This window comes from Schistocerca piceifrons, chromosome 2, assembly GCF_021461385.2.
Source record: "Schistocerca piceifrons isolate TAMUIC-IGC-003096 chromosome 2, iqSchPice1.1, whole genome shotgun sequence".
Taxonomy (NCBI): Eukaryota; Metazoa; Arthropoda; class Insecta; order Orthoptera; family Acrididae; genus Schistocerca; species Schistocerca piceifrons.
In genome coordinates, this window is record NC_060139.1 from 627,295,856 (window position 1) to 627,319,048 (window position 23,193).

At 36.1% G+C, this 23,193-nt stretch overlaps 1 protein-coding gene across 1 annotated transcript in view; it reads left to right on the top strand.

The window, feature by feature from the left end:
• The window catches only part of LOC124774969 (protein muscleblind-like), a 599,391-nt gene extending 577,249 nt beyond the window's left edge, over nt 1-22,142 (top strand). Inside the window, exon 12 of the mRNA XM_047249704.1 lies at nt 16,932-22,142. Within this exon, the coding sequence (XP_047105660.1) occupies nt 16,932-17,149 (218 nt within the window). The 3' untranslated portion in view covers nt 17,150-22,142. The remainder of the gene's footprint in view (nt 1-16,931) is intronic.
• The last annotated feature ends 1,051 nt before the right edge of the window (nt 22,143-23,193 follow it).

Here is a 23,193-nt window from a genome sequence, read left to right on the forward strand (position 1 = left end):
AATTTAATAATAATTATTATGTTATTTAGTTTCACCAGCTTTAATAATTCATTAATTGGTTGGACTGTTGAGCAAAATATTAATTATGTTCTGAATGAAAATGATAAATGCTTTTGAGCCAGGTTTATGGATGTTGACAACATTTTTGTTAAAGAGTTTCTGCATGAAAGCAGCTTATTTTTAATTCAGACAGGCTGACTGTGTGAGGAATATATATTGATAACTCTCATATTACAATGAGTGCAAAACATATTGAAATGTGAGGGCAGTCTTCCATAGCTTCTATACATGAAAAATAACAATGGTTCCAGATAGTCTTTCTAAAGAGGAGGAATTAAACTGCTGTAGAAAAATTTAGAGCTCTTTTTAATCTTGAGCCCATGGTATGAAGATATGTCACTATTGTACAATAGCATGGGACACAGTGTTTAGCAAATATCTCTATTTTTTATTAAGTGTAATAACACATTTAAAATGTAGAAAATATTTGGTCATATACCCATAATATTAAGGCATGACCTAAGAGAACCATGTAGTAAATATCTGCAGGTTATAGATTGTAACTCACATCAGAATAGCAGTCACTTATTGACTGATCTGTCTTTATAAAAGCTGTACATTTGTGAAGCAAATACAGTAAAAAGATGGAATGTTTTTTTTAGTATTTTGTCTGCAAAAAGAATTTTGATTGCAGTATTTTTTACTGTCTGTGACAGATAATCTAGAAAGAAAGGAGAGTCTGGAACCACAAAGATTACTTTATTTGTCCATAGTAGACTGACATCTGTAGAGTTGGCAGCAAACAAAGTAGAAGCAGTGTCAAAAATGTAATGAGGATTGGAGTGATGAATACAGTTAAATGTGCTCCAAAAGTTTATAAACCCAACTTCACTGCAAATTTGTAATGGTGAATTCCAGATGTGCCCCAGACTGAATCTAGGATTGACAATCTGATGACACAAGGCAAATAAGAATATAATAAAGAACTAGATGACATTTAACTTCGAATAATGACAAATTCCATTGACATCAAGTTGCTGCATAACACATGTGATATCCTGAGAATCCACCCACAGATACTTAAAAGTTTCTTATAAAAAATAAGTTAAGACTGTATCTCTCTGCAGTTCAGAATTGTGTTACACTTATAGTAGATTCATAATGTATCGTACTACATTAGCAATGTAAATATCATGTACCTCTGTTATGTACAAGTGACTTAGACTTACTGATTTAAAAGGATGTGGGGAGCCCCACTTGCAGCATTGATTGTGGTGTCTGGGAAATATTTCTCCAAAGATTTCAGTTGGTGTATATATATATATATTTATTGATTGACTGATTAGCTCCCATATTGTGTGTAATAAATTCCATTAAGTTTAATCTTCTCGGGCCTCCACCCTGGTGACAGAATTTCAATGCAGCCACCTGGCTGGAAGCTCGAGAAAATTTCATCAGCAGTATGTGCCAGGAAAGTCTACATTCAGACGTTTAATCTGGATTTTTAATTGATTTAGCTTTAATTTGTTAATGTGTCTATTTACTCTTCACTGTTCAAATAAACAGCCATCTGTGTTATTGTATGTAGATAACCTATGCCAGGATCGTTCATGATCAGATGTACCTAGCAGTTGAAGTAAATTTCATTCAGTTAAATTTAAAATTACAAATTATGTTGTTTTCGTTTTATTTATTTTTAATCCTATGTACCTAATTAGTGAGGAACTTGCTTGAAAGTAGGATAAGTGAATAAAGAAATACATTTCACAGAGATAATTACAATGTAAACTGAAATATACCAAATAAAATGTAAAGAATGGTCCAGTCATAACAGTTCAGTGAAATATTTTTGCAAATGAACCTGATTAATTGATATTTACAGAAAACATTGACTAGTCAATGTTTACAGATATTTACTGATAGCTAAAGGACTCTGATAACCAATCAACTACATATGTATTAAAATGTAGAATGTTACAAGCACAAATGTTACTTAACCCACTTTTATCACAAAACAAAGTTCCTGAGAATTAAGTTACCGCAAGTGGAACAGAACTGCAGATTATAACCAATTAAAGAAATTGTTAGTGTTGACATAAATAATCATCTACAGTATAGAATAATTTTTCTGTTAGGCTCTTTTTAAGTTGCTGTTTAAATTTTGAAGGTTCACTGGCAGCAGGTTTGCTTTAAGGAGAGAGAGCGTTGAACACTTTTGTACTTGTGTAATGCACTTCTTTTTTAAAATACTAAGGATTTATAGTACACAATGTAAGGCCAAGTTTTTTCTTTGTATTGTGGTTGCAATACGAGTTGTGTGATATGCATGGGAACTAAGTCTTTAAAATAAAACACATCAGTAAGTTTATATGTTTAAATATTGCTGTCAGAATTCCTAATTTTTTAAAGAGGAATGCCTAGGACGAATCCCTATACATCAATGAAGCTATAGAGTCAGCCTCATATACTTGTCATTTATACTATAAAATTTTAGTGATCTTAATGTGTCAGGTAAATAGCTCTCTGCAGTTTTTATTCTCAAGGAGAGATAGAAAGCTACTATTTTAGTCTTGGATACAGTATAGCCGCAGCTGCAGAATATATTTCCATACAGAGCCAATATACATTTATAGTTTCACAGCTTAGTTTCTGACTTCCAATGGTATTTCACCAAAGATTCATTACAGTTTAAATGTTCCAGCCAGTACGGGAGTTCTAGGAGCTTATTTGTTATTGACTGTATATTAATAGTAATATACTTAATAGGAATATAATTAGTAGTTAGTAGCTAATTAAATATTAATATAATTAATATTAATATATATGTTGTATGTGCCTGTTCTAATTACTGTCTTTGTGTTAAATGTGAACTAACTACATAGTGAGCAGGTTCCTTTTGACAGCTTTTGTGGTTGGACTGTTCCTTATATTTCATGCTACAACCAAGCAAACGTTTTGTTCCCCAGTGTTCTTTTTACGCAGTTATATACATCTTACCCATAAGATAGATGTGAAGCAGTGACTTCCAAGATCTTTGTACTGATTACTTAGATTTTTAAACCCCATACTTTTTATGTACCAGGTATTTTTCAGAGGTCATTACTAAATTTTATTATTTCATCATTGCCCCAGAACCAAATAGGGAAGTCATGTCACTTAAGTACATCAAGAATAATTAGATATTTACGGTACAAGTTGTGGAAAGCCTTTGTAAAATGCCCTGCTGCCAATTTCCTATACATTTCAGTAAAATTACGTGGCACTGCCAATAAGGATCACAGTCTTTTTAACTCAATCCCATAGACTACTGTACAATATCATCCACAACACAATCCAGAGCATCAGGATGAATCACACACCGATCCAAATATTTATGTAATAACTCCAAGACTCCTTTTCCATGGCTGTCAGCACATATGAGTATTTTGTTATTTTCTGACAGTTCTTTCTGCAGCTTTTTTCTGGATTTACTTTTCTTTTTGCATTTCCTCTGAGATCAGTAGGAGGTTGTACTACATATTCAGATTTCTCATTTTATGCTGTTTCCTGAAACTTTTTAAGTAGACTTTTGAGGGTAGGATATCTATCTTCAAGCATCTGTCATTTCAAGTCTTTAGTATCTCCATGATGCACTTTTGTGGCTCACATAAACCTGTGATTGTATGTGATGCCCTCCTTTGTACACATTAAACACCCCTCGATAGTCCTATTTGGTATAGGCCCCACCCACTTGATCTGTTTTCTAGGATAAGTCATATGAATGTTTTGTAATCAGTCTCCTTTGTAGACTGATTCCTACCACTGAATCAAAGCCTGCCACTACATTTACTTATGAATGAGCTTATGTGGTCATTCTATTTTATATTCGTACACTTGTAATAATTGTCTGATTTCAGTTTTGATCCATTGATACTGTAGTCACAAGATGCCTCCCTTCCCCCCTCTTGTCTAATAAAGTGTATAGTATGGATATAATAGAGGGAAACATTTCACGTGGGAAAAATATATCTAAAAACAAAGATGATGTGACTTACAAAACAAAAGCGCTGGCAGGTCGATAGACACACAAACAAACACAAACATACACACAAAATTCTAGCTTTCGCAACCAATGGTTGCTTCATCAGGAAAGAGGGAAGGAGAGGGAAAGATGAAAGGATGTGGGTTTTAAGGGAGAGGGTAAGGAGTCATTCCAATCCCGGGACTGGAAAGACTTACCTTAGGGGGAAGAAAGGTCAGGTATACACTCACACACACACCCATATCCAACCGCACATACACAAACACAAGCAGACATTTGTAACGGCAAAGAGTTTCGGCAGAGATGTCAGTCGAGGTGGAAGTACAGAGGCAAAGATATTGTTGAAAGGCAGGTGACGTATGAGCGGCGGCAACTTGAAATTAGCGGAGGTTGAGGCCTGGCGGATAACGAGAAGAGAGGATATACTGAAGGGCAAGTTCCCATCTCCAGAGTTCTGACAGGTTGGTGTTAGTGGGAAGTATCCAGATAACCCGGACGGTGTAACGCTGTGCCAAGATGTGCTGGCCATGCACCAAGGCATGTTTAGCCACCGGGTGATCCTCATTACCAACAAACACTGTCTGCCTGTGTCCATTCATGCAAATGGACAGTTGTGTAGACTGTATAACACTGGAGATATACCATCAGACTTATGGTAAAACATCATCAACACAGTTCTGAAGACAGCAAGAGCTGACAAGTGTGATAATTTTTGCACAATTAGCTTAAAAGCTCATGCATTCAAGTTGCTGCCAAGAATGAAGAATGTAAAATGGTGCAAGAAGTTAAAAATTCTGAGAAAAATAGGGGTAAGCTATAAGGAAAGATGGGTAATATATATACAATGTGTACAAGAACCAAGAAGAACTGACAGAGAAAGAAATAAGCAGAGGAGAAGAGCATAAGCATTCTGGAAGAGTGTCAGAAACCTGATATGGAGCAAGGATATCCCTCATATATATATATATATATATATATATATATATATATAAAAATAGAGGGAAACATTCCATGCGGGAAAAATATATTTAAAAACAAAGATGATGTGACTTACCATACGAAAGCTCTGGCAGGTCGATAGAAACACAAACAGACACATACATACACACAAAATTCTAGCTTTCGCAACCAATGGTTGCCTCGTCAGGAAAGAGGGAAGGAGAGGGAAAGACGGAAGGATTTGGGTTTTAAGGGAGAGGGTAAGGAGTCATTCCAATCCCGGGAGCGGAAAGACTTACCTTAGGGGGAAAAAAGGACGGGTATACACTCGCGCACACACACACACACACACACACACACACACACACACACACACACACACACACACACACATATCCATCCACACATATACAGACACAAGCAGACATATTCAAAGGCAAAGAGTTTGGGCAAAGATGTCAGTCGAGGCAGAAGTGCAGAGGCAAAGATGTTGTTGAATGACAGGTGAGGTATGAGTGGCGGCAACTTGAAATTAGCAGAGATTGAGGCCTGGTGGATAACGGGAAGAGCGGATATATTGAAGAGCAAGTTCCCATCTCCGGAGTTCGGATAGGTTGGTGTTAGTGGGAAGTATCCAGATAACCCGGATGGAGTAACACTGTGCCAGGATGTGCTGGCCGTGCACCAAGGCTTGTTTAGCTACAGGGTGATCCTCATTACCAACAAACACTGTCTGCCTGTGTCCATTCATGCGAATGGACAGTTTGTTGCAGGTCATTCCCACATAGAATGTGTCACAGTGTAGGCAGGTCAGTTGGTAAATCACGTGGGTGCTTTCAAACGTGGCTCTGCCTTTGATCGTGTACACCTTCCGGGTTACGGGACTGGAGTAGGTGGTGGTGGGAGGGTGCATGGGACAGGTTTTACACTGGGGGCGGTTACAAGGGTAGGAGCCTGAGGGTAGGGAAGGTGGTTTGGAGATTTCATAGGGATGAACTAAGAGGTTACGAAGGTTAGGTGGACGGCGGAAGGACACTCTTGGTGGAGTGGGGAGGATTTCATGAAGGATGGATCTCATTTCAGGACAGGATTTGAGGAGTCGTATCCCTGCTGGAGAGCTACATTCAGAGTCTGATCCAGTCCCAGAAAGTATCCTGTCACAAGTGGGGCACTTTTGTGGTTCTTCTGTGGGAGGTTCTGGGTTTGAGAGGATGAGGTCGGGAGGGTAGTTGCAGGATGCGAAAGCTATTGTCAGGTTGTTGGTGTAATGGTTCAGGGATTCCGGACTGGAGCAGATTTGTTTGCCACGAAGACCTAGGCTGTAGGGAAGGGACCGTTTGATGTGGAATGGGTGGCAGCTGTCATAATGGAGGTACTGTTGCTTGTTGGTGGGTTTGATGTGGACGGACGTGTGAAGCTGGCCATTGGACAGGTGGAGGTCAACGTCAAGGAAAATGACATGGGATCTGGAGTAGGACCAGGTGAATCTGATGGAACCAAAGGAGTTGAGGTTGGAGAGGAAATTCTGGAGTTCTTTTTCACTGTGAGTCCAGATCATGAATATGTCATCAATAAATCTGTACCAAACTTTGGGTTGGCAGGTCTGGATAACCAAGAAGGCTTCCTCTAAGCGACCCATGAATAGGTTGGCGTACGAGGGGCCCATCCTGGTACCCATGGCTGTTCCCTTTAATTGTTGGTATGTCTGGCCTTCAAAAGAGAAGAAGTTGTGGGTCAGGATGAAGCTGGCTAAGGTAATGAGGAAAGAGGTTTTAGGTAGGGTGGCAGGTGATCGGCGTGAAAGGAAGTGCTCCATCGCAGGTCTGTATATGGCTGTATATGTGTGGATGGATATGTGTGTGTGTGTGTGCGAGTGTATACCCGTCCTTTTTTCCCCCTAAGGGAAGTCTTTCCGCTCCCAGGATTGGAATGACTCCTTACCCTCTCCCTTAAAACCCACATCCTTTCGTCTTTCCCTCTCCTTCCCTCTTCCCTGATGAGGCAACAGTTTGTTGCGAAAGCTTGAATTTTGTGTGTATGTTTGTGTTTGTTTGTGTGTCTATCGACGTGCCAGCGCTTTCGTTTGGTAAGTCGCATCAAAGCTAGTCATATGAAATTCTTGAGAAACAGTTTTGAAGTGTCTAAGACAAACAGGTTAAGGACTGAGAGGATCAGGGAATTAAAGGAGAACCATTACAGGATAGGACAGAGGAATCAAGAGTTAGATGGTATGGACATGTCAAATGAATGGAGGAGGAGAGGGTACTCAGAAAGATATACAAGATGAAAGAGAAGGGATAAAGACCAGGAAGAAAGCCAAGAGCCAAGTGGCTGAAAAGAGTGAAGGACTGTGCATGAAAGAAAGGAAAAGACTGGATGAAAGTGGAGGCACAGAGTTGGAGGGAAGACAGAAGATGATGTAGAGGCCTATTTGCCAAACAGATTTGGTAAGCAGCTGGGAACTGTACAGTATGATGATGATGATCAACAGCTGTAAATTAAGGATCATATAGTCAAGTAGTCTATAATACCCATAAAGAAGAAACTGAATCTGGGAATAACATTTGTTATTATTAAATATTTTATGTGAGTCAGTATTCAAGTTGATGGGTTTACACTATTCCAGACCACCTTTTATTAGTACTAATTCTGTGACTTCAGAAATAAAGAGTAGGTGGTGATCAAATCTGGATGTGCGAATGCCACAGTATTCATTCTCTCATATGGAGTCAAAGGTCTCACTAGCAAAAGAAATTGGAGAGCAGCGGATAAAACTGATTTAAGGTATAAGTGATGCAAGCTTTATCTCTCAGTGCATAAAATGGTGCCCTAGTTCTACAGATACTTTTCTGGAAGCTTATCACAGCTAAATGAATGTAACAGATTTATTCTCTTCAGCACGAGTGAGTATCCATATGCACCTTGAAGTACTTTTACAGAGTTTGACAGTCTTATTTCAGTTGTCTGCTTTTACTGTTTTCTTTTTCCCAATTTACTCCATGTACTTTAACTGGTGGACATCATTTCTTGTTAGTGAAACTGATTGATGCCTTGAAACATTCATTGACATGTAATCCACCATTTCTGCTATAATGTAGATTGTTACTGTTTTAATATTTTCCTACTTCTTTTAACATAATTCCTTTTCCATTGTGTAATTTATTACCTGAATATCTCAGTTTATTGAAGTAACTTGAATCCCTCATTCCTCTAATTGACTCTTGACACTTAACATTGAATGTATAGCCTTGTATTGCTAAAGCAATAAGTACTGAGTCATCGATGGGCACATGCAAATGTGTGTGTCACAATGATTCTAATTTCAGTGAGTGGTCTCCTTTACTTCAAAAGTATTTGCATTATACCAGAGCTTTCCTACAACATTTAAAGCAGTAAGTGTGTTTAATGACCAGATCCCACTGAAACTGGAGCCCAGGAAGTTCAAGACACCATTTGGACATGGTCAGTGCTAAAACTTGAGTACTGCAATAGTTAAAAATCAAATATTTAATTTAATAACTCAACTTGCTGTCTCCAACTTTGTGTGTATTTTCCCTGTACACAGTAAGCCTATGCACACATTTGGCTGTCTTTGTGAGGAGCATATTTATAATTTTGCCTCCATTTGTAGGGTACACAAGTAAAATTTTATACTTAAATCCTGTACAATGTCCATTGTAGATACTTATTAGAACTGAAGAAATTTTAGAAAGATGGGATCTGGTTTCGCTGAAAGAAACAGAAGTTGTTGAGAGTTTCTAAGTGAACATTAGGCAATGAAAGACTGAAACAGGGGAAAGGGATACTGCAGAAAATTAATGGGCTACTTCAAGAGATGAACTAGTTCAGGAGCAGAGGATCAAATAGGCAAAATGAAAAGACCTGGAAATAATCCTTGGATGCCACACAAGATACTGAATTTAAGTGATGAAAGGTGGAAAAAATGTTAAAATGCAGCAGATGAAGTGTGCAAAAGTGAATACAGGCATCAAAAAATGAGACTGGTAGAAAGTTCAAAATGGGTATGCATGTTACGAGGTTGCTTAAGCATGCATGACAAGTGAAAAGATAGATGGCACCTACAAGAAAAAATTAAAGAGCTCAAATGGCAAGCCACTAGTAAGAAAAAAGGGGAAAGCTTAAAGGTTGATGGATTATATAGATGGGCTATGCAAGGGAAATGAAGACAGTTTCATAGAAAAGAAAGAGAAACTAGAAGAAGAAAAAATGGGGACATGATACTGCGAAAAGAATTTGGCAGAGCTATAAATGATTTAAGACAAAACAAGGTCTCGGTAATAAACGACATTCTATCTGAATTATTGATATTCTTGGGAGAGCCAGCCACAAAAGACTTACTCCACCTAGTGTGCAATACAAGCAAAATACCTTCAGACTTCAACAGTAACATAATAATTCCTGTTCCAAAAAAAGGTAGGGGGTGACAGGTGTGAATATTACAAAACTATCAGTTTAATAAGTCATTGTTGCAAAATACTGCCATGAAATATTTACAGAATAGAAAAGCTGGTAGAAGCTAACCTTGGGGAAGATCAGTTTGGGTTCCACAGAAATGTAAGAACACACCAAATCTACATTCATCACATTTGTAGATTTAAAGAAAGCTTTTGACAATGTTGACTGGAATACATTATTTGAAATTCTGAAGGTAGAAGCGATAAAATAAAGAGAGAGAAATGTTATTTACTGCCTGTACAGAAACTAGATTGCAGTTAGCAGAACTGAAGGACAGGGAAGCAAAGCAGTAGTTGAGAAGTGAATGAAACAGTGTGGGAGACAGTCTCATTCCTGTCTCAACTACTGTATCCCTTACATTCCATGTCCTTGTAGCTTATTTCTAATGTTAGTCAATCTGTCCATTGAGCAAGCAGTAAAGGAAACCAGGGAGAAATTTGGAGAGGGATTTATTGTTCAGGGAGAAGAAATAAAAACTTTGAACAATGGAAACTCCAGGTTGGAGTATCAGCAACAGGATAGATTGCTACTAATCATAAAGATGACCTACTGAGTTGTCAAGGGTAGTGGTTATATGTGCTTGAGGTTTGCTTGCCTGTGTGAATGTGTGTGTGTTGTCTTTGCTGAAGAAGGCTTTGGCTGGCATCTATGATTTTTTCAGTGTGTCTGCCTGCAGCTCAATGGGTCATCTTTGCAGTGAGTAGCAATCTATTTTTTCCTAATTTTGTAAGTAAAACTTTGAGGTTTTTGATGACATTTTAATTCTGTCAGAGACAGCAAAGTTCTTGGAGGAGCAGCTGAATGGAATGGGTAGTCCTGAAAAGAGATTATGGATGAACATCAAAAAGAATCAAACAAGGCAATGGAATGTAGTCAAATTAAATCAGGCAATTTTGAGGCAATTAGATTTTGAAACGAGAAAGTAAAAATATAAGATGATTTTACAATTTGGGAAGCAAAATAACATGATTGCCAAATTACAGATGCCAAAGTACAGGTGATGTAGTACACAGACTGGGAATAGCAAGAAAAACATTTCTTAAAAAAGAAATATTTATTAACATATAAAATTTAAATTATTAGGAAGTCTATCCTAAAGATATGTGGTTAAATTATAGCTTTATGCAGAACTGAAACATGGACAATAAACAGTTTAGACAAGAAGAGAATAGAATCTTTGGAAATGTGTTGCTACATATGAATACTGTAGCTTAGGTGAGTAGACTGAATAACTAATGAGGAGTTACTGAATCAAATTGGGGACAAATAAATTTGCAGCACTATCTTACTGAAAAAAGATTTTTTTAGGACACATTTGGAAGAAACAAGGTATTGTCAGGTTAGTAATGGAGGGATTTATGGAAAAGGTGAGGAGGTTGAGAGAGATCAAGATTGGAATGCAGTAAGCAGATTCAAATGTATGTAGGCTGCAATAGTTATGTAGAGACGAACAGGCTTGCAGAGGATAGATTAGTGCGGAGAGCTTCATAATACCATTCTTACAAAGTGAGGTGGTACAGTGGTTAGCACACTGAACTCACATTTGGGAGAACGATGGATCAAACCTGCTTCCAGCCATCCTGATTTAGATTTTACATGATTTCCCTAAATCGCTTCAAGTAAATGCCAGGATGGTTCCTATGAAAGGGCACGGCCAACATCGTTCTCCATCCTTTCCTAATCTGATGGGACTGATGACCTCGCTGTTTGGTCCCCTTCCACTGAATGAGCCAACCAACACCATTCTTTGGACTCAAGACTACAACAATGTGGTGGTCTGATCTGCCAGATATTTGGCCAGTCATGTAACATTCATAATGAGTCTCAACTTGGGGTGATAATAAGAGGTTACGTCTGTGTTTAAATTGCTTACTTTATTGACACATCTGTCAGACTTTTTTATGACTGACAAAGAATGACCATATCTCTAGCAAATAAAATAATTTAAAGGATACGCCAATTGGTGAGTAGTGTTTTCATGTTATCTATTTATTTATTTGATTAATGAAAGACTAATTGATTCATATTTAGAGTCATTTATTACACACTGAATCACTCTACACATCCACATGGCTTCATCATAATGATGTTTAATGCTTACACGGTATGTTGGTGAAGTTTCCTTACATTAGGAATGTTTGCTGCTTAAACCAGTTGTTAAGTTGCTCCACAGATAACTATTAAAAGATTTGAGGTTATAGAAACATGCAAGTCATTGAATTGGTTCTCCCCTACATCTAAATCTCTCATGGCAAGTATCATTCAGTGCATTCCAAACAATGCAGCTGAAATGTGTCAGAGCACTGTAACATATAAACTGTGTTTCCTCTTATCTGCTGAGCACATCCTGCAGCAAGCCTCTCATATGTTGTAAATAAAGCCTTTATAGAAATCACTTTTAAAACATTCTGGGACAACACATAGACCTGACAATCCTCTAAATTCCAGCCCTTTCCTTTGATCTTCAACTGCTGCTGGCATCTAACTTGAATTGAATCATGAGGATTTTTATTCACCCACAAATGTTTGTTGGAAAAATATGCTATTCAAAATGTTGTCTCATATGCAAATAAGACTGAAGACATTAGCAATGGTTCAACAGATAAAGCAATAAACCATCTACAAAAGTTCTCCCGTGGTTAGTGATTGGCAATTGAAAGTCTCTGCACTCACTGAACACGATGCAGTTACATGAAATGCACATGATATTTCCTTCATGTGATGGTACTAGCCATATCACATTTTATGACCATGTGTCATGTGCTGACATGTAGATCTCCTTCGATAGCTTGCAGAATGCAGTCTTCCCAGTCAGACATATGAGCAAAACTTGGTCTACCTTGATCCACAATTTGCGGTACTATGGATCCCATCTTACTGACATAGAAATAAGCAACAGCAAGGACTCATTGGTTTGGCTGTCTTCTCTCTGGAATTCATTTTGTAGAGCCTTGCAATTTCATTCGAATTATCATTTGCATGACCGTACATAACAATCATATCTGTCTGCTTGTGAAATGTAAACATGTCCTGTCATGATTAAATGACAACTCACTATTGCTATTAAAACATTCAAGCAGACTTATGCCAGATGCACATAAATTTCAAAAGTATACTTCTCTCTACAGCATAAATTGTCATTAATGTTACAGTGAGGGCATGAAAAGATTGACTTATATTGATAATATCACCTTATCATAGAAAATAGATTTCAATTATTGGCTGGAACTTCAACTGTTGGATTTTACCTCAAAGCACATTGAACATTAACTTTCAACACAATTAAAAAATTAATGATTTTTCCCACATGTTTATGCATACTTTGATTCTTGAACACTTGGAGTATTAAGTGATTGAAAGATACCTTTTCGCTGGAACTAGCTTGTGGGAAGACTGGCAGAGAAATGTGTGCAGTTCAGTGTCCAATACGATAGGTACATACACAACTCATGGCAAGATACATAACAAAAGTAATCATCCTCAGATTCGCCAAATATTAAAGAGCACCACTGAAACAAATGGCAGAGCAAATTGACACTAGAAGGCAATCAATATCTTAGTAACACAGTTTTTGTCACCACTTTCCCATCCAGATGTACTTTTTCTCTAAATAACTTCTGCCAGACGCCTGCATAGTCCCTTAAACAAAGTGGTGTCTGACTTTCTTATCCATCGTATATAGACCACACAATATTTTGAAATATCTTTTCTGAGAGATTCTACATTATTTCACTTCATAGATTATGAGAGAATTTTAGTACACTGACATGCCATGTACAAAACAGCATATCTTGAAGAGAGAAATGTTATTAACGGAAGAATAATTGAAATACTTTGGTCATGAGCATGTCTATAATTACTTTTGTGAATCTGTAGTACCTCATCTAACAGACTTAACTACAGATGGAGACACCGAAAAAGAAAACAAAGTTGTAACAACTCTTCAAGAATACCCAGAATCAAAAATCATCTCCATAGCTAAAGATCAGAAATCATTATGTAGTAGTAAAATCACAAGCACTCAACATAGCAAGGTACACTGCAACACTCAAAACATTAAAAATAAAAGTCAGAGCAAGGATAAAAAGAAAACTCTTCAAAAATTGTGTGGCAGAAAATAATGTGAAGTGGCAACTACATATGAAGAAACAATGAAGATCTCTGTAGAAAAATCCTAGAACTCTCAAATGCAAACTGGAGAATTAAAGGCATTTTAGTTGAGTACCTGAAAGATTAGAACTGCAAATCTTTTCAGTATTTTAGTTTTTTTAAAAAAAGAGAAAGGACTCGATCAATAAAACAGACAGAAATTCAGGGCCAGGACAAATAACTTTACGAGTTTCTAAAAACTGGGAACCATAATACTAAAAAGAAAAGTGATGAATGAATAAAGACAAATCATAAATGCTCATTATGTTATGCACATCTGACTGAATTTAGCGAAGAAGACTAATGAATTACTTTCACATCAAGCATGGAATACAACATTTTATTTTAGATGCATATTTTTGCTGATAACTGAGTGCCAGAATGATATACGAACAGTTATTTGACAAATTTAGGTTAAAGAGTCAGGAAATAATACATAAATGATGTCAACCAACTTGAAAGACAACCAGAGCCATCTAAACACTACTTTTCTTTCATTGTTTCTCCTTATTCTCCCTCAAACATCAGAATTTCTATGTGACTTAATGCAAATTGATTAAAATGTTTATGAAAAGCTAATGATTTGGAGGAGTAACACATACAGCTGCAGGTCTGACCTCTATTTTCAAACATGATTGCATTTGTGTTTAATTGAATTGCCTTCTTTTATTATCATTGAGGAAGTGTAGAGGGGGACACAAAAATAGCAAGAATTTCTTTTTTGCTGATAGATGGGTTTAACTATGCATTCTGATGCCAAACTGTTTTGGGTCTGTTGACCAAATATTGTATGTGTAGAAGTTTCAGTTGGGTCAAAGTTCTTGTAAATGCTGTCTTATGTATTAGCTAGTTTTTGTTTCACTTCTTCTTTGTCCTCGATACTTCCCTTTTAGTTACTTCTTTTTTAACAAAATGAATCACTTGCACCCATACCTAGTATAAACTGTTATAAACTCAGTGATGAGTGATCATCACCATGGTTACAGTGATGAAGTAAAACCTTTGACCACAATATAGGCAGTTTCTTTAGAGGAGCCTCATACAGCCATTTTAGTACTTGAATAAAGTGCTGATGATTTAACTGTTATATCTTTGTGGATCAAATTCATGCTAGAGTGTTCACTTCAGTCATGAAAATTAAGATGGCTTCTATTGGCTTAAATGTCATTTTGTTTCAAGGGCCTAAACAGAACACTATGTCTCATCACATGTATCAACTTTTGATTAACACCTTATGTTAACTGTTTGTTCTGTCACATCTGCCACTGAAAAATCACTGAACACGTGAAACAGCATTGTTGAAAACAAGCTCTCTGACCTTATTGACATGTCTGCATGGAGAGCATTTGGCCAACTGACTTAAATCAATGCGTAAGTAGAGCCACCTAGATTGAGATCATGTCTCCAGAACCTCTCCACCCACTGTTATTTTTTGGCTCAACTATGTATATGTATTTAGAATGTTAGGTTTATGATTCCTGATTGTCCAACTATGAATGTTGCTTGTTGAAATGCATCCAAAATGGCCACAAAATTTCAGTGATCCCAAACAAGTGTTTCAGAATCCTACAGCTGAGAGATATGTTTGTTGCATCTGTTCCAATATTATTCTTGTTCACTGATATGTTTAACCATTCTGCCAAATGGCTACAATAATCATACTTATCAGTGGATTGTTGGTGTATACTTCTGTTTTGTATTTCAGTACCATCGCATCCCAATGTGCTAAACAGTGTATTATCTCTATTTGGAAATAACCAAGGTAGAAGAAGTTTTTGCATTATTGTGAAACTGAAACACACATATTACATGTGCTTCATTATAAGAAAGAGACCACTTACCATACATGGTACTATACTGCTTTCCAGAGCAAGAAATAACTCAAAAAGGTCACTGTGTCTCATAGATTGCATATCAAATAGGATGAACTTGATTGAAAGTTTAGAACATGTGGTATGGCTTAAACGAAATAGTTCACGGGAAAGATTTTATATGTGAGCCTAGAACATATTAGGAATAAAGAGCTGGTTGTCTCAGTTTGATATAGCACAACTAATTTCCATATGGGCATCAACACAGTACATAAACTAGTAAATGATGGTGTAACTGAATGGTGCCTATGAGGTCTACAGGAAGTGAAAGCTATTCTCCTTGAAAAGTGGTACCCAGTTCAGCAAGGATTGAGGTAGGAGTACTGTGAGCACCAAAATTCTTCTGAAAAGAATTCCAGACATGATCTATAAAATTCTGGTTGTGAGACCATGCTTTGGAAAATTGTTTCCTGTTGAAGATGTTCACCCTGTAATTGGCTCTCAGTGCCCCCCCCCCCCCCAAAAACACACACACACACATCTATTTATGCATGTTTTATGGACAATAATAGGTTCCAGTGTCATGTCAAATTGAAAGACGGTGGCTGTCAGTTTGAGGAGCAGGTCTCGATTTGTGAGCAGTCCAGTTAGCATCTTAAAGTGCCTGTTACAAATACTCTTCCCCCTTTGTTAGGTGATAAGCTGTAAATATGTGATTGGTCACCTCAAATACATACCACCTTCATAAAGCTTTCTGATTTCAGTGCTCTATTATATTACTGTTATGGTGTCTACAGCAGAGGAACTCTAAATGCAATAGAGCCACAGTCCTGTTTACTTGAGGGCATGATATAAAATATCTTTGATTGGCACCTGTCATAGACCTTTGCTGTCTGAACCTTCTGGAGACCAAACCTAAATGAGAATTTGTTGGCATCATTTTTGAACAGCAAATTTTTATCTACCTTTACATTTGTTGCACTTGCATTCAAACTGTTAATGGCCCCCCTCCATTGTATCAAGTAAATAATGGTTCAAGGGAATTTGATTAAGAACCATTACCATGTTAACACCATACTTACATTTTGGACCAGTTGATTTTCTTGGCTTATTGCTGCTTTTGTGATTTTTCTCTAATTGTAGAAAGCAGGATTTGTGCAAACATTTACTGTAGTCATTATCTCTGTAGTGCCAAAATGACTTGAGTTGATGAAATTTGTTGGCTGTACATGCAGCTGTCATGGTGAAGAAAATGATTTGACAGTAATGTTGGGATTCCATTTCTCTCTTATTGTAAATGCACTTTATCAAAACTGTGTGAGGGAATAGCTACAGTTGAATCCTAGGCTCCATCTATAACTCCTCATATTTAGTCTGTGTAGCATGATGTACAAAATTTTCATTTGTTGGTAATGTGTAACAGCACGACAAGCACACATTACTCCCAAACAGTTACAGAAAATGTGAATGTCTCTCTGCCCTGCTTCATTTGTAACTAGCTGTAGAGTTTTATCATTGTGAAATTTTTGTTGCAGGTCACGTGGAGGTTGTGGACATGAAAGTTACTGTTTGCCGGGATGCAGTGAAGGGGAAATGTGTTCGCCCACTGTGTAAATATTATCACATCCCTATTCCACTGCCCCCGGCTAATGAGATGGTGCAACTGGAGGATCAAGGACATACGACTACATCTGATAATGTCCTTCCATCAAATCGCATACTTTCTCAACAAGTATTTGCGTTTAATTCCTAGTTTACACTAATATGATGATATTTGTTACATGATTTGTAGAGTGTTTTGTTTACTTATCAAAGAAATCAACTTGTTTATTACAATGTTTATATCATTATAATTATTGTAACAATTATAAAGTCATAAAATGACAATGAATATCTTGATGCATAACGTTAATTTTGCATTATATATTTCTAACATGACAGTTTGCCGAGGCATTGTGAATGTGGAGTGTGCAGATACACAGTGGGCAGCCGATGGAAGAGGCCTGTCCTTCTGTAGGAGCGCTCAAGTCCACAAGATACACTGAGAGGGAAGGTTTTTATACTCACTGTCCTAGTTTCTTTTTGTATTACATAAATAATTCCCTTCTAAAGGGGTGGTTAACGAAAATATTGTTTTGTATCGTTCCCTGTATAGAATAGTAGTTTAACAAATGTGCTCCTAGGTCTTGAAGTAACTAGTGGGGAAGCTTAAGGCCTGAGAGTCTCCCACTGAGTGTGAAAGTTGGACATAAATATATTATTATCAGTGGGAGAACAAAAGAAGAAATGAAGGTGTAAGTGAGATAGACGGGGATTATCAGCACTGGCAGGTTACAGACTGAGTCACCACATTTCAATTAATCTGAATGAAATATACAGATAAAATATAATTTTATTGTTTATTAGATTACAATGTATTTGATTGTATGACTTGGCAGGAAACCTAAATAATGCAAACATCAACATACTGACTATAAAATGTTTTGATATTTATTTGTAATAATTTGTGTAAGATCTGTATAAGTAATTTTTCATTAAAATATGATATAAAAGACTGTCTAAAGTCACTGCCACAGTGTTGCTTTATTTGTCATGTGTCTGTACTATTCTCAATTGTTATATCCTGCCAGGACATACGTGCAGATGAAAAGAAAAAAAAATCAGTCATTGGTTCTAGTCAAATGAGTGATTGTAACTCAGTCTCTAACTGGTGTTCTGTCCTTAGAGGCTGTGACAAAAACATATTTGGATATTTACCTTAAATTGTACATAGTGCAAACAGGACCAAAGAGCCTCGCAAGAATGAATGTATGTAATCTGGAGGTCTTCTTTGCACTAAATCTTTACTGTACTCCGTGATATCTCTCAGATGAAAGAAGTGCCACATTTTTTAAAACTGAAGTAAATGTTCCTGTACAGCATTTAAGAATCAGAGTTACATCAGGGCGAAAGATTTTTCCTTCATAGCAGGCTCAATAGTGTGTTGTTTTGGTTGGATTCTGTCGGTAAACAGTCAAGTTGCCCAATGTCAGTGAATTGGTATTTGGTATTAAAGGGCAAGATGTTACTGTATATATGTAAAATCTTTTACAGTCACATACCTTGTTGAAACAGAAATGTGATAATGAAGTATTTGAGATAATAATAAATTCTCTTTAGTGGATGAAACTCTTCTGTCATCTTGTTTTTATATTAATTATGTTGTTTGTACTAGCCTTCAGTATTACAAACTGATCCTCATCACAAATCATCCACATCTTATAAACGTATAGGCCACAGATCTGGTGTTGTTGTACAAGGGAATGTTCTATGTATATATATGTATATGTGCAAGAATACACGAACTAACGTTAATAATGAACAATTTTTGAGAAATGATTGTTGCTTTTATTACGGAGTTAGAAGTAGTGACTAATGAAAATTTAGGCCATGTTGTTGAAGTGAGTCTTTCCCTTTAATACCAAGGTTTAGAAGAGTGAGCTTCCAAAATTGACTGTAGTCAAGGGTCTAGGCAGCATTTTTACTGAACAGTTCCGGCAGAGCAGGGTTAGCTTGAGTCGCTGCTTGCTAGCTTCTAGATGTTACCATAATAATGGCTTTGATCACTTGTTTTAATCCCAGTCACAAATGCATAAGATAAAGGACACAACGGAAAACTGAGCATTGCTAGCTTGTTGTCCGCAGGTTGTATTTCCCAGATTCAGACAGTTGTTGTCGTGCACCTGGGACTCGAGAGCATTCTGCTACTCCTTAATTCAAACCTCACTGTGGCTTACTGGGAAACAAAGCACTTCCATTCTTGCTACCCATTACCTTTAAATAAATTCCCATATTCCACATAGACACTAAACAAACAAAGTGCCACAGATTAGATTCCCATGGCTCCATTCACAGATGTAAGATTTTTTATCATATAGAGTTTATGCTGTAGTTATACATTAGTAATGTAATAAAATAAAATGTAATGTGATAAAGGTAGATAATGTATTCCCTCAGTAATTATTTATGTAGGTAAGAGTACTTGTGTATTCATTCAAGAATGGACATGCTTTGTTTAAAGCAATATATACCCTTGCATTTTTACATAGCATGTAACCTATTACTTGAGTGTGAAGATGTAGTTTTAGCTTTCTTTCTGTATGCTTAGATCCAATAACTGACCCAGCCACAAATAAAATATTTAGTTTGGCTGCGAAAAAGCTCTCGTGGGTATATGTAGATCAGAATTCCACACAGAGCTTTATATGGATTATTCCTTGTATAATGCAGTGCATGCGCGCATTCGTTCACATGTGTGTGTGTAGACTGCTTTTCAGGACAGAGAATGATTCATTGTAATGTTCTAGAGATCTCATAGCTATTCAAAACTACACTTCCTAGGCTATCAGTATATTCAGTACATTTAGAGATATATTTTAATGTGCATGTTGTTCCACTGGAAAGTGACAGATGTAATATACATACTTTGTGTACCATTATATAGATTAAAAATATAAATTTTTATCATAATTATTTTGGCTCATATATAATATATATAAATATATATATGTTACACGTATAAAGGAAATTATAAAATAATGTAACTGTCTTCAATTTCCAGTGGATTCAAATAGAAGGGATCTTTTCAATGTCATGTTAAACTTGCTCATCATTCATTTACACCTCAAGATTAAGCCTAAAAAATGTATCTATTAATTTCATATATTTATAAGATTGGACACAGTACACATTCAGACAAACTTAATATCATGCCAGTTTTCACATATGCATAGCTTTTACTTGCATGCCTTACTTTAATTCTGAAAAGATTCCTTTTTGTTTGAAATACAAAAATTTATAATGTCCATTCACCACTAGGGCTCAGAAGTCCACTGTTACAAGCATAGATGATACAAGCTTAGGTTAAACACATCCTACAGAGGGGAAAGGAGGACTGTACACCATAATTTGTACATACCGAAAATGTAGAGAGTAAGTTTTCTCTTTAATTTTGGTAAAGATTTAGCTTTCATCAGGCTTTTTGGCAACCCTGCAAGCAGCTTGATTAGGTCATGCATTATTTACTTTAACTATCCCAGGCTCAGCTAACAAACACTGAATCTAAGGAAACCATCATAATGTAAATTGTATGTTTATGCACTAAAAACAACAATGAACATGTAAATAATTATATATGAGGCATCATACAATTTCTTTATGTTGCACCTTGGACAGTTGTATTTGTGTTTGAACATTACTAGCAAAAGCATAATTCCCCCCTTGACTATAAGAAATCAAGGCCTGTTTCCCACTCTTTCACTTGTCTTGTAGGCTGATTGTCTTTGAGTCCAGTGTACTGTATCTAGTTGAATCTATTTTTGAAGATCAAAGAAGATTTAAAACATGGGTCACTTTTGGGAAAAGTGGATCTCATATAGGATGTGACAGTGACTCATTATTTTTTGATTTCATCCATCATTTTGTGATATTTTTAGTATGGTTGTTATTTAAGTATCACTATAATCATTAATTGTACCTTGTTGTGTTATTGTTAGATTATACAATTTATATTACAGTATTTAGAAATGAGGAGAAAATGGACAGTAAAAGAAATATTTTATTTTTTGAAATTACTCAGATGTTCACGTAATGTCATTAAAAATAGGTGAGAAGTTTGAGTGTTGACTCTCATTCCATACCTGATTTTCTCCTTATTACTGAATAACATGTATAACAATTAGGTGTTGCAATGTGTATAACACATGCACCTATTCTCTGTGGAAGTTAATATCTGCAATGAGTGGATAGAATATTGATCACACCAAAGTTCCAAAATGTGATTATTTTTTAAAAAATGGTTATTTATACAAAGAATATGTCTTTCAAGATATTTTGCATGTGAAATATGGATAGACTGAACATTTAATTTGTTGTACTGATTGTGCCAAAGAATCAGCATTGAACACTCGTGGCATGAAGTGGGAAGTGAACTGCTTTTTTTCATATTAGTACATAGAAATATTTGTGTGTAGTTTTCTTTAAATATTCTTTAAAGCATACAGCACATGGGCAGAAATTATAGGAAAAAAGGAGACACTTTCGGCATAATGAATACAACAAATGTTTCAGATTGCTCAGATTTAAGTATATTTTAAGGAAGTGGAAACTTGTGTTTGATGACACACAACTATTGTACTAAATTTGTAAATTCCTCTTAATATTAGAGGGGTCATACCACAGTCTGAGGTATAATGCATTCCTGCCATAAAACACACTGGAACTCATTTTAACAATTTTCACAAACTTTTGACTGACCTACATTTAACCTACATCAAAAATATCTTGAAAGAATTTTAAATCAGTTTTTGTGAAGACATCTCTGATCCCATTATACTTTTTGTTAATGTTGATAATAGTAATAGTTTCAATTGAGAAATGATCAGTTTTTTTCTGTGCCAATCTTACATTCCACATCAAATTATGATGATAATTGTAACATTATATATTGTTCTCATTATGTCTTTGTTCACTTAAATTAATATTTAATCTTTATTGTTATTCATGAGTTGTCTTCACATATCACTGAATAGGTAAACACAGTCTAACCCCATGAAATGAGGCAGATATTACTCCTTCAGATGCATGATCGGGTATAAACCACTTTCATCTAAACACACATGTAACTGTGATGGAAGTGACAAAAGTAAATATAAAGTATCCCTATTCCCCATTTTCTGAATACAGTAGTTAATAAATAATAAAGAGAACCATTGCATTTTTATTTCATTATATTTATGACCACTACTTTCCTTCTATTGTGATTTTATTAATTGTGCCTCTTCATAATCACTTTCTTTTATTATTCAGTTTACCTGAAGAAATAAAACTTTCCACCAGAAAATAGTACCAACTAGCATGTTAGCGTGATTTTGTCCTGCAACCATTGGAAATGGAATTATCACCAGACATATGTTTTTGTATGACACAGCGTGATTTGTGGTAATATACATCCAACATTTCATTGTCTTGTCTTCATATTTTAATGCAGCAGGTTAGATCAATTTAATTTGGATTCATGTACTTGGAAACCCTTCAAGGATGCAGAATGGGACCGTTTATTCAGTACCATGAAGAAGCCTACTTCTGTACAGTATTCTAAGATACAATTTTGACTAGTGTTAATCTACATACGTTGTTAATTATGGTACATACTTCTGCTATCTTTATTGTAAAAGTTCTGTGATCGTCACAGAAATGGGTACTATCTTCTCATCTGATGAAAAACTTTTATAAATGTAACTATTATGGTCAGGCACTATTCTGTGCTGATAACGGTTCCTAGATTGGGATCTGTCAAAAGAGAAAGGGGCTGAGTGCAAACGGTTGCAACAGGGCAAACCAAGTGTATGTACATTTAAGACACATTATGCATCAATTTGTCAGTATTATCTTGGGAATATAGTACTTTCATTCTTACTACATTGTGACATTCAGAAGATTCACACTTTTGGAGAACACTTGGTAGCTTTACATATTCTGTGTTGGAGAAATGTATGAAGAATTAAGAGACATGGATTTAAGTTTCTTTTTTGTGTGTACCCCTGATGATAGAATATATATTTTTGGGGTTTTGAACAAATCCTGTCCAATTTTAAGAAAACTACAGAATCTCCTTCACTAAAACTGAGGCAGACTGGTTGTATGGAATAACAGGGAGCAGCCATGTGTTGAAAGAGATGAATTTCTTTACACTGTGACTGGTATTATGCAGTCCTGTCATTTGGAAATGACTGAAATTAGTGATGTACAGAAATGAAG